The 15,498-nt window shown below is 56.5% G+C and overlaps 1 protein-coding gene across 1 annotated transcript; it reads right to left on the reverse strand.

The window, feature by feature from the left end:
* Positions 1 to 4,863: 4,863 nt before the first annotated feature.
* Positions 4,864 to 13,894, reverse strand: NATD1 (N-acetyltransferase domain containing 1; the record flags this gene model as incomplete). Its single annotated transcript, XM_082006899.1, has 3 exons — positions 4,864 to 5,104; positions 5,916 to 6,034; positions 13,798 to 13,894. 3 exons carry the CDS (start codon positions 13,892 to 13,894, stop codon positions 4,988 to 4,990), a joined length of 333 nt encoding a protein of 110 aa, XP_081863025.1. The 3' UTR covers positions 4,864 to 4,987.
* Positions 13,895 to 15,498: the final 1,604 nt, after the last annotated feature.

Consider the following 15,498-nt stretch of genomic DNA (forward strand, 5'->3'; position numbering starts at 1 on the left):
TTGCATCTCCCAGTCCTAGAAAAAGCCTCTTTTTGACATTATTTCCAAGTGATGTAGTGTAACTAAAGAGAACCCACAGCTGCCTCCACCTTCCCAGGCATCTCAAGGCTGTGCTTCCAGACTGCAGAGCCCTCCTGCAGCCCCTGCTTTCTCAGCTGAAATTTGTGGGTCAGGTCTTTTGGTGGAGGTAAATGGTGCATTTGCACAAACGAGGTGTTTGGGAAGCGTGCCCAGCCTGGCAGAGAGCGCGGCAGCATTGCTGGGACAGGCCGGAGCATCGGACTGTCTGGAATGTGGAATGTAAACAGAGCGTGTTACCAGCAACAGCCTGGTTTCATGCTATAATCCAAACCTACTGCGCTGTCTCTTGGGAGGAGCAAAACCCACAATCCTGCCTGCTCAGATTGCAGTCCAGGGGCCACTTGTCACGTTGGATCAAATCATAACTGTAAATAAGATGTGCCCCTTCTCCCTACCACCCCCTTCCAGTCCTGGCATCTTCAGCTACCGAAAGCCTCCATGGCTTGCACCTGGCTTTAGGAAGCGACGTTAACACACCCGAGTGCCGAGCACTCAAGCTGTGCTCCCAAGGCTGAGGAGTGCTGGCCCCTGGAGGGAAACACTGGGTGTTCCTTTGAGTCACCTGCCTGCCCGCCTTGCCCCAGACTAGTACAGCAGGGAACAACTCCACCAGCTGGATATTTAAATGTTTTAATGACTTAATGCTTTCAAACGTCTTAAACCGATAAACACAAGTGTTGAGTGCCTGCTCACGTGAGGCTGCATTTGCAGGATAACTCATGAAGACTGTTTAGCCTGAAATCTCAAGGCAGGACCGGTGAACATGAGCAGGGGCAGATCAGCCAGCAAAGGAGAGGAACCAGTTGTGATCCCACTCAGCTCAAGCTCTACACAGTCATCATTAGGTCAGCCAGCCCTATGACCTTAAATAAAATTCAATAGCTTCAGCCTATGCCTCCCTGTTCATTTGCAACAGGAGCATGCTGGGCTCACCTGGGATCTGGCTCTGAGGTGCTCCGTGATGGGAGAAGGGTGATGCAGGTAGCATCCAGGTTAGGTGATGAAAAGACACAAGTGGCCATCTGCAAGTCACAGGAAGCCATGGCCAACACCAGGCCTGGGACAAAGACGCCTTTGTCCTGAACCTAGCGAAGGTCTTATGGACCCTCCATCCTCCTCATCACCTGGACAGAGTGGTTCTTGCACAAGATTCTCTTCCTCATGAGGGAGAGAAGTACCATTTTCTCTATTTCTTGGAGGGGAAGGTTAAGCAGTAGGAGAGTAGCCACCGAGTACACCAATGTGCAGATCTGCCAACTTCTGCCTTTTTTTCCACCTTCTCCAAGACACAGTCAGATGCATAGTAGTTACTGCCTAAGAGACTGGGGGTTAGATTTGTTAGATGTGTTTTTGGGGATGAGAAAAATATTGTTCACATTTAGGTAGAAAAGGAATACCCAGCAACAAGACAGCAAAAAATCATACCCTGGACATGGACTGGAGAGCAGAGTTGTTTTGACAGGACCTGTGAAATAGGTTCTCTGCTGAAGAGACCCAGCCCAGCAGCCACAGAGCTGGAGATGCCCAAGGTCCCCAGCTTCTGCGGGCACCTCCTCCTGTCTCCCACCAAGCGCTGCACAGTGAACCACTGTGGGTCAGTTAAGCCACACTTTTTATTGTATTGTATTCCATGCAATATGTTCATGTTTTATAGTATGACAGAGGGGGGGGTAAAGATAAATGTTAGACATAAACAAAAGCAGAAAGGTCATTTGTAACAGGTCCTGAGAAGGAAAGGCACATCGTAACCACTGAATTCAACAGAATGGAAACCTTAGACAGAGGAAGACAATGCTGGAACGCGGACGAGAGAGGGGGTGTTTCAAGTTGGGGTGATGTGGAAGCAGGTTTGACAGCAATCTGCATTTCCCCACCTACCAAGGTCTGTAGTTCAAATATTCAACCAAACCACTTCCACACTCCCGTCGCTGGAGAGAGTCCAGGATCCCCAACTCCTCCGGGTTTAGTCAGCACCAAGGGGCAGCGCAGGCCTCTGAAAGCTCCATCCTGTGGAGACGAGCTGGGAAAGGGCAGCTGGCGGAGAGGCAGGAGGGAGGGCTGCCCACTGAGGGATTCCAAGCCATCTCCTGCCCGGCAGTGCCAGATCACAGGAGCACCGTGGACTGCAGCGTCACTGGTGACCTGTGGGTATTGCTATTTGCCGACTTCAAAGACCACAGGGAAGGGAAGGCCAGGGCAGAGACAGGTACAGCAGTGAAACGGTTGGCACAGACACTGGCACACGTCTCCGTCAGGTCAGACACCAGAGGGGTTGTAGCACCTCGAAGGGAAGCAGCAGCAAAATCATGTGCTGTGCCTGATTTAAGGCAGCAATTGCCACTTGTGATCCAGCGCTGGGAAGCACAAGGTTCCTGCCAGAGCAGCACGAAGGGCTTCAGGACTGGGCTTGGACACTGGGACACTGCTGGTGCAGTGACCACAGCACACCCTCCAGCGAGCCGCTCTCATGCAGCTGACACGACAGTGTACTTCTGGGATGTGTCACACAGTGGAAATGAGCACAAAAGCAGAGCAGAGGTTTCCAGCACTGGGCTCACGCTATGGCTCCCACGAGGCAACCAGGCACACATCTCTTCCAAGCACCCAGCCCCGCTGTGACAAAGATACAACGGTGTCTTATCTTGGCTTGCAGGAGAGGAGACAGTTCAGCTTCACCTTGGGATCAAGAGCAGGGACGATTCTGTCATCACTTGCCTGTAACAGAGCCAGCCTTGCTCCTGTAACTAGACGTTGAAGTGTGTTTTGCATGTTAAAGGATGAACATTTAGCAGTCCAGATTTCTTCTTGAGCCCCTTCTCTTTAGTTCATTATCTGCAACCCTTTCCCAGTCCCTCTAAGCCATCCTGAAGGTCACAGCCAAGCTGAAACAGGCAGCAAGAGGGCGGAAGCACTAGGCAGTGGCAGGGCTGAGCCCGATGCCTTTCCTTAGCAGCACAAGCCAGAGATGGGTCTGCTGCCGGGCCCAGGTCCCTTCCCAGGCAGGTGGTGGACACGGGCAGGGGTCTCACAGCCTGCAGTGTGGCAGGGCAGGGATGGACTTTGGGAGGTTTTACTCAAGCCTGTGGGCAGAGGGCTGCGTTATGTTGGTGGTGGGCAGCCCGTGAGCACAGGCAGGAGGCAGGGATTCACCTCAAGCCGGTGGCCGGGAGGAACAGCTCTGGGCCTCCCTGTCTGAGATCAGGCACAGGGTCTCCATCTCTGACCAACCCAACCAGGAGAGAAGGCTGTAGGAGCTTTTGCCTTTGCCTCCGTGGACTTTGCACTGGGCTCTGGGAGAGGGCTGAGCTGCCTCTTGGCCGGGGCTGCATTCGGTCCGTGGCACAGACTGTAAACTTTAGTCCCTGCTGAAAGATAAGCTAGGTCTAGATTTAGCCTCCAGGGGAAAGGCTCTTTAGCTCATTCTGCCTGGCTGCAGCTCCCAGCAGCTGGTCAGGGCTGGCGTGCCAGCAGCACCGTCTCCCCCAGCCCTGGGACACCATAAAATCCCCGAGAGCTCAGGGGAAGATGCTCTGGGATCTAGCGCAGGCCCTGGAAAGCCTGGGAAAGGCAGGACAGGCAGCAAGCTGGAGCCAGGCAGTGCCCTGCCGTCACAGTGTTACCTCGACATCCGACTGTGGCAACGCTGAGCTGTGCTACGAGGTCATCATCCACAGAGGTAACAGCATGACGTGACGGTGTTTCTTCTGCTGGCTGGGGACCCCATGATGCTGCCAGCACCCTGGGCTTGGAGATGTGAGGAGGCCAGCGAGCAGACGGGTAATGCCCTCAGCCAGGGCGTCTTTCCAAAGGCCGTAAGAAGCGATCAGCATCCAGGCAGAGGCAGACGGCTCATCAAGCCCTGGAGACAGGCCAGGGCCAGGTTCCGGAGGCCTTACCTCTGATGCTCTCAGGACGCGATGACAGCTCAGGCCTTGCAATCTGGGGCACAGAGAGGGGTGCAGAGTTGGGATTGAGGGAGATGGGGGAGCCTTCCTCTTCAGCTGCAGGAAACCACCCTGGTGCCTGCAAAAGCATAGGATGTCCCCTCATTGCTTGGGCCAGGGCTGGCCATCAGGGCTGGTGCTCTTCTCCTGAGCAGGCTGTGTCCACACCAGCACGGACAACACCGATGGCAGGGAGCAAGAGATAGGAACGATGGCCTGCAACGCTGCGGGGATGCCACGCCAGGGCTATGTACAGAAGGCTGGGCACACTCACACAGAATACGCTTTGCCGCAGCCCCTGTAGCCAAAGCCTACTCCTCACATGGCTCCTGTCTCTGGGGTCAAAAGTGTCACCATCCCAGCGTCTCCACAGCCAGTGCAGCAAAGCCTCCGAGGCACCACCATGGCCCACATGTTCTCATCTGTGCCCCACGTGGGCTTGGACAAGGCGCTGTGCCCAGCAGATGCTGCAGGGAATGAACTTGCCATGGGGCTGGGGCTCCTCCAGCACCTCCCTCTGTCCCACGAGGCTTAAACCACAGCATCTTCCTCAGCAGCCAGGAGGAAAGTGGGGCTGGTACCCCACAATCACCCCTAACCAACATCCCCCAGGCAGTTCATAGCTGTCGCCAAGCAGAGGGGAGAGGATGAGGTGCAGATCAAGTCATTCCCTGGTCTTGCGATGGAGTTTGGTGGAAAAATCATTCGCTTCCATCCCCCGGCTTGGGAAGAAGAACACCGGGGGGCACCATGTGTGCCCAGAGCCAGCCTGGCCCAGGGGCTGTAGCCATGCTCACAGGTGGGCAGAGAGGAGGAGGTCGTGCCCATACTCATGCACCACATGGACGCGCTTAAAAAAAGTGAGAATTGTGAGTGTGAGGGGGGTTTCCTGAGACCGCAGAGAAGCAAAGGCCGCATTGAACAGTCAGGGACAGGCGTGCTGGTGTCAGAGCTGTCCTGCCTTAAGGCTGCAAGTGTTCCAGGTACTGCGGCAGCGGATTCTCCTTGACGTATTTCTGAATGTACCAGCACGTCAGGTGAGCTTTCAGGTCCTCCTCCACCACGAAGTCCAGGGCTGCCTGCAACCAACCGGAGAGGACAGACGGGTTACAACCAGCACCCTCAGCCTACGCTCTCCTCTGAAACGTCCTGGGGGTCCAGATTCCTGTACCCCACATGCAGCTGGGGGAAATGGCAGGTTGCCCTCACGTACGAGGCAGTGCGAGGAGAGGGCTGGCAGGAGAGCATGGCCATCCACCACAGCCACCTCCCAGTTTAAACCTGAGGTGTGCAGGGACACCCTGGGAAACCCTCGAGGCGTCCAGTCTGGTGGATGCTGCACTGTGGGTGACCTAGCCACATCACAATAAGGCCACCTTTGTCATCCGTTTGCTCTTGACTTACAGGGCTAGGGAGCAGCTGTAACCCCAAAGCATCACTCCACAGTCACCCCCACCACTCTGCTGACAGCTCCTCAGCTCTCCCTGCACACCTGCAGGTCTCAAAAGTGGGGTCCAAGGCAGGAAAAGGGCTCACCAGGGCCTCAGTTTTGAGATGAGGAGGTCCAGCCCCCAGGAGAGGCTCTGCATCAGCCCCTGCAAGGTGAGAACGAGGGCTGTTCGCTGCAAGGAGGAAAGGGCTGAGCCTGGGCGAGTGGCTGGACGTGCTGGCACTCACCTGGCCCCTCTCACCACCAGAAATAGGAATATCTGACCACGGATTTCCATCTGCCCCGCCAGCCACCCCTACCTCCCATTGGAGCGGGGATGGTTCCTGCAGGGCAGCCATGTAACACCAGTGCAACGGGGCCTGGCTTCAGCCAGGGTCTGTAGCCGCAGCTGGGACAGCGACAGCTTCTGCCCAGGGGAGAAGGGGTGGCCGGGGCTGTACCTTCGCGAGGTGCTTGGCTATTCCTCTCCCTCGATAGGCGTCCGGTACTTCCGTGTGCTGCAAGTCCACGATCCGCTTCCCCACGTATTCGTAAAGCAGCACCGCCTTGTCATGGCAACCTGGGAGATGCGAGAGACGGTTTGGGCTCAGGATGTCCCCGGGCTCCCAGCCCACTGTTGGATGGAGCCGTTCACCGGGAAGCCCACGGCAGGCGACAGGCACCTTTGGGACTGCTACAACAGCCCTCGCACGGCTCCTCGCACCCACGGGAACGGCTGCGGCGCTGGGTGGTCTCACGCAGCGGAAAGGCTCAGCAGAGATTTTTGCTTTCGGTGACACATGGATGTCCCTGTTGGTGTCCTGTCCCCCACCCAGAGATGTGAGCAGAGGCAGATTTGCTTGGCTTTTCCAAGTCCCTGGGCCTTTTTTACCGAGCCCTGAATCAAGGACCAGCGTGCCAACACAATGCATTTAGGGTAGGAATGCAGGTGGTGGGGAGGAGTGGGATGTGTTGATGGGGGAGTGAGAAAAAGAGGAGGGGGAACAACACAACAAAGCTGACCCAGGTAACAGCCAACTCCTTTCTCTCTACAGCAGATTTTGTCATGGCATGTAAAACAGGACAAGACTTCTTGGCCTGGTGTTGCAGCATTTGGACAGACACATTTGGGGGAAGATGCTGGGAGAGACGAATCCCACAAACACGCAGGAAAGCACATGCAGACACACACACAGAGGCTTCCCGTTGTGACACCTTGACCTTTCTCACAGCAGTTCAGTTACAGGAAAAAAAGAAGTTTCAGCATACGCATAAATCTGAGGAGAGCTAATAACACCCCTCCAGCTTCATCTGCAGAACCCGAGCTTCTGTCTTCAACGCAAAAGCAAACATTTAACTTCTAGAGGGTTTCTGTATTTAAATGTGAATTTCAGAAATGCAAGTTTCCAATCAAAGAGACAAGCTTAATTAAAATAATGGAAACCTTTCCCTTCCCTCCAACGGTTACTGGAGGGTGAACGCCCACAAGGTTCTCCTGCACGTACCATATGCTTTAGCTGAGCTCAATACGCTTTATTCTATTGCATTTCAGCTCACAACTCCAGTCCAGTTCCCCTGATGCCTGTATTTGAGAGGCACTAGAAACAAGACCATTTGAATTCTGTGCTTCAACAGAAGCAGCTTAAGTTTTTGTTCCCGCTCCTTTTAGGCGGACACTCAATCCTCCTACATCAGATGGAAACCTTCACATTTCCAGCCCCAGTTTATTCCTGCTGGTTTCTACCCGCTCGTTCTTGTGCCAACATTGTTCTTGTCTGGACATAAATAATCTCCCTCCCTGCCCCCCCCAGTATTTACAGGCATCAGTCCTGCTCCTCTCACCCTCTAGCTCACCAAAAAGCCAAGCTCTTTTAGTCTCCCTACAGATCCCAGGCTCCCCCTCTGTCTCAGGGCAAGGGTTTAGGGTGAACCCCTGGGACGGGCAGAGGTAACAGGGTGGGGAAGGGGCTGAAGGGTGCTCGCCTCTTCCCTGGTAGCAAGACCAGTGCAGATGAGAACCTATAGCCTTATTTCACAGCCACAAACCTTTTGGAGGGGGGGAGAAAAAAAAAAAAAAAAAGAGAGGAGAACCGCAGGATTTCCCTGTATGGATCCAGGAACACCAACAAAGCCACGGGAGCAGCTGCAAGCTGAGCTCTTCCTCCACAGCACAGACCGGCCTCATTCGAGAGAAAGCCCACCCAGGTTGGGGCACAGGCAAAGCTGGGTGCCCTCACCCTCACATTCAGCAGCAGCTCTCTTCGAGGTGCTATAGGCAGGGCTGGCAACACCGAAGGCTGTAAAATGCTCTTATAACAGTGGCTTTCACACGCTCCAGACCTTCCACTCTGCTCTCCTCCCAGGCCAAAACTTTCCAGAGATTCTGCCTGAAGCTTTGATAAGTTCAAAATTAAATCCTTGTCTAAGTGATGACAGAGCAAAAGATTGTTTTCTTTTTAAATACACTTTTATACATTGTATTTGTATATATATGATCCATATAGAATTATCACCCACAAAAACACATTTTAAAGTGGAAGATGACACAGTGTTTGAAGAATCTCAGATCTGCCCTGGACAGACTTTCCCTTGATATTTGCTGTATCACAGTAGCACCACAAAACCCCAGCCAGGACGGGAGCTGCAGGGTGCCACTAGCCTACAGACGAACACACGCAGAGCCCAAAGGATTTTACAACCAGCTCTGCACAGAAAGCCAGTGCCGCCAACACTGTGGGAAACTGGTCCACATCAGAAAAACATCCCAGCTCAGCCAAGTACATAAATGCATCTGTACATGCTCATGTTGCTGATGGGACCCCGAGCCAGGCAGCACATGAAATCAGGGACACTTGTGCCATAGGGTTTGGCGTGGGCCCTGCAGGTGACACCGATGGCTTGGGGGGAGATCGCTGCTGCGTCCCCACTCCTGCACAGCCCTGGGGCTGGGCTATGCCGAGCATCTCCTGGTCCCTTGTCTCCAGCTCCCTGCTGCGGGATGGCAAGTGATGCAGAGCCACAAACTGAGCACCCGGGCTGCAAGAGGAGGTGATGGAGGCAGCCAGCCAGCGGCGAGTGGTTATGCTTAATAGTTACCACAAGTACACCCTGCAGCCCCTCCAGGCAAGAACGTGCCAAACCAAACCCATAAGCTGGATGCACAGGACTGCATTGCCATGGGGGCTGGAGGTGGAAGAATGCCCTGATCAACAGAGGAGAAACAAGGCGGGATCCGAAAGGATCTCAGTCTTGTGAAATAGCATCCCGCCTGGATTCTCCCATCTGCTGCCGAGCTGCGTGCTCATGGCAGCCCTGCCTCCACGGCAATGCTGGCTCACGGCACAGGTCCTGCAGAAACAGCCTCTCCTGGAGACGGAGAGCCCTCCTCCTCTACTGAGCGAGGCTCAAGGTGGCCAACAGCTGACGAAGGCAGGGGAAGGACCGGCTGGTGGAATGCCCGTTTCCTTCAAAAACAGCGGCTCTGCACATCCTCACTCCACATTGTCCTCACCAGGGCCCAGAGCCTCCAGGAACAGCAGGGTGAAGCAGGCTGTACCCCCAAACCAGGACTGTTCCTGGGCTCCCCATGAGCAGCTCCAGGCATAACCCTTGTTTTCCCACCTAAAAGCCTCCCCGGGGCCTGAGGGAGGGGACGGGGGAGCAGAAGCACGTTGCTGCAATAACGATGCTGGAAGAAGCCTTGCTACTACGTACCTTGGGCACGTGGGGCTGCCGCCGGCAAAGGGAACGCTGCAAAGCTGGGGGAGCTGGAAGCAGAGCTGACCCCTCCCAGGAGCAGCCCAGCCCCAGCTTGTCTCAAGGCCCCCTGAAGAACGGCCACGCAAGCAGAAACCAAACCAAAACATGGCACAAGAGGCACACCGCAAGCCGGCCTCCCACCCGTCTGTCTCGCCCCCTTAGGCTTCGGGACAGGGATTTTATCAGCCTCCACAGACCGAGCTTGGTATGAGGCTCAGGTCTCGGCCGGCCCAAGCTGTGCCCCACAAGCCCGGTCATGATGTCTGACCCGCAGACACTCCCCCGCGCAGCACCTCGGCTTCAAGGCCACCGCGAGCGAGGAAGTCTGAGTCAATGCAAATCAGCACAGCGAGAAAGAGGAGCAAGAAGAGGCTGCATGATGAATATGGCAGCAATGGCAGCACAGCTGGTCCCCAGCACGCCCTCCCTCAAATTACAGGGTGCAAGGGAAGGGGAAGCTTTTCCAGGAGGCGGGAGAGAGACCAGGTCTAAACTTGCTCTCCACGGAGGATTTCCACCAGGACCAGTGGCACAGAGCTTCTACCCAAGCAGGGCAGACAGCTTTGGGCAGCAGACAAGGCCCCTGCGCCGCAGGCTCAGCCGTACCACCAGGCACGAGTCCCGAGGCTGGGCGGCTCGTGAGCCCCGGAGGAACAAGCAGCAAGCCCAGCCCCGAGCTGAGGAAAGGTATCCGGGAAGACACCGGCACCCCGCTCCAGCCCGTCCTTCGCTGGTCCCCTCTGCCGGGGCGTGCACGGTACTTGCCGTGAGCAAACGCTGCAGCACTGGCAGCACAGCAGGACGCGTCCCCCCGGATGAGGCCTTTTCCCTGTCCCTCTGTTCTGGCCCCAGCCTACAATACACCATTGTGTGCCCAGGGCTGGAGCAGGGCAGGGGCCTGGTGAGGGCTGGCTGCTGCCTGCGGGCCAATTTCCGCACTCACCAGCCTTTGGAGGCAACCCCTGAGCTCCAGGCTCCTCACAGCACTGCTGCAGAGCCATTCCCCAAGAGCAAGGCCGGGAGCACAGATGCCAGCCCCATTTCCCAGTCTCAGACCCAGGAAAGCCCAGAGGCAGGCAGCAGCTCGGCTCTTCTGGCTACTGAGCCAAACGGTGGCCGCTCAAAGCTGCGCGTGGGGCGAGCCGAGAGGATGAGGCATCCCGAGGAGCGTGTGCATCCCAAGCTGGGGCTCACTGCACGCCGCGCACCGGCCTTGCTCCCCAGGGAGCCACTGGCATGTTACTACGGAGAGAAAACACAACAGAGCACAACAGACAGTGCCGAGCAGAGACGGCACGACCGTCACCGCGGGGCCTCGCTCGCAGGAGCGGCGGCGGGGGGGCACTCTGGTTTGAGGCAGTTTCCTGTTTAGGAGCTCTTGAGGTGACTGCGGCATGGGAGAAGAGAGAGGACATCTTGATTCAGTGCTCAGATCCCTTTGTCGCCGCTGAAAACACAGCGGCTTTCCCCTCCTGTAGGGCATCTGCCCCAGCAGAAAGGAAAGCACCAAGGCACAACCTGCTCCGGTTTTCCTAATATCCCCCCTCCTGACAAGGAGCTCCCGAGACTCAGATCAGCAGCAGGCAAAGCAGGAGCTTCCAGCTACTGGATCCTGCCCAAACCCAGCTGGGAAGGAGCCGGAGGTTTGGGAAGCGTGGTTTGCTGCACCCACGCATTGAATGAATGGGAGTGCACATACATCCCTGAGGAACCAGAGCTGCACGGTGCGTGCAGTGAGCCCATCTCCCGACTGGAGAGCCTGATGTTTGCTGGGCATCGAGAAATCAAACAGGCCGCTGCCAAAAGTGCCGCTCCCCTGCCCCAAGCTGCTGGACTGACTGGCTGACTACTTCGGGGGGGGGGGGGGGGGGGGGAAGGTGTGTGTGTCTTTGGGTTTCTTGTTTTGACCAGAAATTTTACCTCAGATCCAAAAAAAACCCCAACTATTCCTGAAAAAAAAGGCCTATATGATTATTCCCATGGAAGTCTTTAGCTTTGACAAATTGATGTTTTCCAACACAGTTGCTGCATCGGGAGGTTTCTTGGCTAGTTCATGCAGTTAGTCACCTCTTAACCGATTACAAATCCAGTTGGGCTTCTACCCTCCTCTCAGAGGGATAACGAAGCTCCGTGAGGTCTGATTATAATCAGCTTTACTTTCAGCTTCTCAATGCTTCTGCATTTGGGATGCAAGGAAAAAGGGAATGTGTTAAAGTGAAGCAGCTGTTTCTATCTGAGTTTTAGGAGCCATATGCAGCAACGAGGGCTCAGAGAAGGGAAGGACAGAGCAACCCAGAAAACACCAAACACAATTCATCTTTCTTGTGTGCATGGAGGGAGTCCCAACATGAGCTTACATCAGGGTGCAGAGGCAAACACAGGACGATGCTGAAAACAAACACTTTCACAACTAGTTCACAGCTTTCAGTGTCTCATGCCTCTTGCTACAGGGATCTCCGAAAGAGTATCACCACAGAAATGTTTTCTGCCCCACATCACACTACTGGAAACCACCAAGCCATCAGCCCAGAGACCAGCTATTACTGGAGATGAGCAAAGCCTGGCTCCTCAGTCCACGCCCGATGCACCTGTGTTTTCCCAGAGCATCACCCACGCGCAACATCTAGCTGAAATTAGGACTGAGACACCAGAGACAAGCTGACCTGGAGCCCACTGGCAAGCTGCTGGTTCACCCCACAGGCTGCTGTTCATCTCTGTCACAGTGCAGTAACACGGGACCAAAGTGCTCTCAGAGGGGTCACACCGAAGCCAAAACCTGTGCCCGATCCAGTTCGGTGTCATTCCCCTGCGTGCAGCAGGGAAAACCTGCCAGAGCATTCAGCATCAGTGATGCTCTTCGCGCCAGAAGCGGGAGCGATGAAGAGAGCAGAGCAGGAAATAAACACCGTGCCACGCACTCCCAGAGATGGTTATCCTCTGACCACCCTCCAGGGCTTGGCTGTTATCAGCGAATGCCTTACAAGAAGGAGAGACGGATCACCCGCCCCGCGTGGATGTTAGTCAGCCCAGCAGCAGGAACACCGTCATGCCAAGACGCTGCAGTGCTGCCCAGCTCGGCTTCCTTACACGGCCGGCGCTGAACTCCCAAAAAAAGGGTTTGGTCTGCCTGAACTCCCAGGAAGAAAACCCACCCTGATCACTGTGTACAACCCTGGGGAAGGCCATGGCTTCTCTGCACTGCCATGGTCCCCTCCTGAAGCAGGGGGGTTTGTGCCGACTCACACAGGATTGCCGCCACGGGTCCCACAGTTGATTCTCCCACTCTCAAAGTTCAACCTCTCCCGACCGGACTCACTCCTGCTCAGCCACCAAACGCTACTCAGCCCACAGCATGCCTGGCAGAGGTTTTATTCAGCAAACCACAATAAAAAGATTACATTTCCCTAATAACTGTTAGTCCTTAGCTCTCATCTCTCTTCCATGCACGTACGAACTTCACCAACAGTGACGCTGTGTTACAGCTCTCGCGATGGCAGTGGGGACCCGTCACCTGGGACCTCGTTTGATCTCTCTCTGCTTGAAATAAGCAGTTGGTGAAATCGTTTTCTCCGCACCCAGCACGCACGTCTCCTCCTTCCTTGTTCCACCACTGCTGAGCCGCCTGCCTGCACTTTGTAATTAGTGGTTGAAATAAAAATTGGGTGAGGGGAAGAAGAGTCTAAAATAAAATCCAGACTATTCCTGTTGTTTTATTAAGAATGCCTCCTACAGTCTGTATAATTTCTGAACTACCCTTTTTTTTTTTTTTTTAAAGGCAACTACCCTGCAATTTCTGTAGGGCAGCTAGACAGCCTGTTTTCCCCAGAGTGGTTCTCAGCACGACAAACAGACAGGGAAAGAGACCTTGGGATCACTGAATATTTGGGATTAACCATTAAGAGGATGTCTGGAAAGGAATCGGCATTCCATAAAGAAGTGTCAGTTCCCTCTGCCTGATACGCGACAGATCTGTTGGGGTTCACCACATCACCAGATCTGCAGCCCTGGTCCCACAGATGCTCGTGGCAGCTTGGCTCTGTGCTGTGGATCCCACTGAACTGGGTAGGGTCCCACAGCGCCGGGGCCCCCGTGGGCTACTCGCACCCCCAAGGGGCTTCCCCACAGGAATCCCCCCAGGAAAGCCACCGGGCAGCTCACATGCCGAGGAACGTCCCCCCGCACCAGCCTGATGTGGCACCTCCACGTCATCCAAAGGCACCTACTCCTGGGCGGGGGGGGCTGAGCTGCCCCCCAAGATCTGCCCAGGGCAGCATGGGGCTCCACAGCCCAACACCAACCCGGGGTGCCAAAAGACCCCCAGATCTCCCGGGCCCAGCTTCCAGGGGAACAAGAAGGACTGGGGGGACACACGACACCAGCGGGAACCGCGGGCACCGGGGGGGCATGGTGCAAGGCGGGTGCACAAGGGAAGGTGCCGTGGGGCACAGCAGCACTGGGGGCACCGGGAGAGAAGGGCTACGGGGGGAAATGGGGGTTGTAGGTACCGGGGGCCCCAGGGAGGGAGAATCAGAGGCAGAAGGGAGCAGGGAAAGTACCGGCGAGCTCCGGGCCCCCGTCCCTTACCGTTCAGCCGCACGGTGAACTGCCGCCGCTTCCGATCGTGCTCCACCTGGATGGGGCAGCCCTGCTCCAGGAGGCCGAGCGGCGCCGAGTGCGCCATGGCCGGGCCGGACCGGGCCGGGCCGGGCCGTACACGACACGGAGCCCCGGCAGGGCCGGGTCCCTCCCCGGAACCCCGAGGGCGGCGCCGGGGGAGCGGCGGGGGCGGCGGGGCCGGGCCGGGCCGTGGCGGCGGGCGCCGCGGGGCTGCCACCGGCGCGCGGCCGCAGGAAGCCAGCTGTGCGCCACGTGCCCGCACCCCAGCCAATGGCCGCGCCGCCGTTTTGTTTTGGTACAGCCGTCCGGCTCTTAAAGGGGCAGCGCACCCTCGGCCCCAGCGGGCGCCACCGGTGGGCCCCGGCGCCTCCGCGGGCGCGGGCACGGGCACGGGCGCGGGCACGGGCACGGGCACGGGCACGGGCACGGGCACAAGCGCAAGCGCACCCGCACCCGCTGCTACTGCGGCCCTGGTGCTCTGTACTGGTCTCGGACTGGTGTACTGGTGCTGCACTGGTCCCTCTGTACTAGCTTACTGGTACTGCACTGGGGCCCAGCACTGGGGCACCGGTACTGCACGGCTGTGACACCCGCTCTGCAGTAGTTACTGCACAGGGTGCCCTGCCCGTGTACTGGGTTCTCTGCACTGGTGTACTGGTGCTGTGCTCTTGCTAGACTGGTGCACTGGTGCTGAACCAGCACACGGGACTGGTGCTGTGCTGCTGCCCTGTGCTAACACCGTGGGGTGCGGTGGAAGCCCCAGCTCACGGCCCCCGTGCAATGCTGTGCCCCCCCAGGAGTGCACCCTTTCCCAGGGCAGGGGGTGCGGTGGTGCCTCACTGCGGGGCGATGCCACGTCCCGCCACCCTGCAGCACAGAAAACCCCAGAAAGAACCAGGAGGCTCGTCAAGGTGGCCACGCTGCCGCATGAACAGCCAGCTTCAAGGTGCTCGTCCCAGAGGTTCCAAAAGCAAAGGAAACCTTGTGCATCGGCGGTCACAGGACACCAGGGATGCCTGGGGGTGACACAGATGCCATAACCAATGTTTGTGGGACGGTTGCACTAAGTGCACCCTCAAAACCAGAAGGAACTGGAGCTTCCGTGGACCCATGTGCATCAGGGTCTGTGCAATAACCTTGGTGTATCCACCACATGCAAAACTGGGGAAGGAAATAGGGAGGGTTGTCTCTGTGCCCATGGAGCTGTAGCAGCAACACCTTGATATACTTAAACCAAAAGCTTTCAGAGGTAGGAGCTGAGCCTGTCCAAGGCGTCTGCACGCCGGCTGTGCAGCGGCACAGGCTGGTGTCTGCCTGTGCAACAGGAAAAGCAGCAACACCTAGAATTAATCTGGAACTCGTAATAGTTCACCAGCAGCTACTCTGCACCTAAATACCATCTCACGTAGCTTGGCCTTTGTTTACTCATCCCTTTGGCTCCTGCACCCCGAGTTAAGAGTCCATCAGCTGATTAATTCATCAGGCCACTCGGTTCGTTTGGTTCGTGCTGCTCCATCACCGCGGCCGGTGCTGGGTGCTGGTGTTGCACTTGGAGCTGCGAGGGAGAGCTGATGCCCGCCAGCACACAGAGATGCTCGGGGGAAAGTCAGTCCCTTTGCTGGGAAACCTTAGGAGAGAGGGGGAAGGAGAAGCAGGTTTTGCACAGAC

This window comes from Phaethon aethereus (assembly GCF_964289735.1).
Source record: "Phaethon aethereus genome assembly, chromosome: 15".
NCBI lineage: Eukaryota > Metazoa > Chordata > Aves > Phaethontiformes > Phaethontidae > Phaethon > Phaethon aethereus.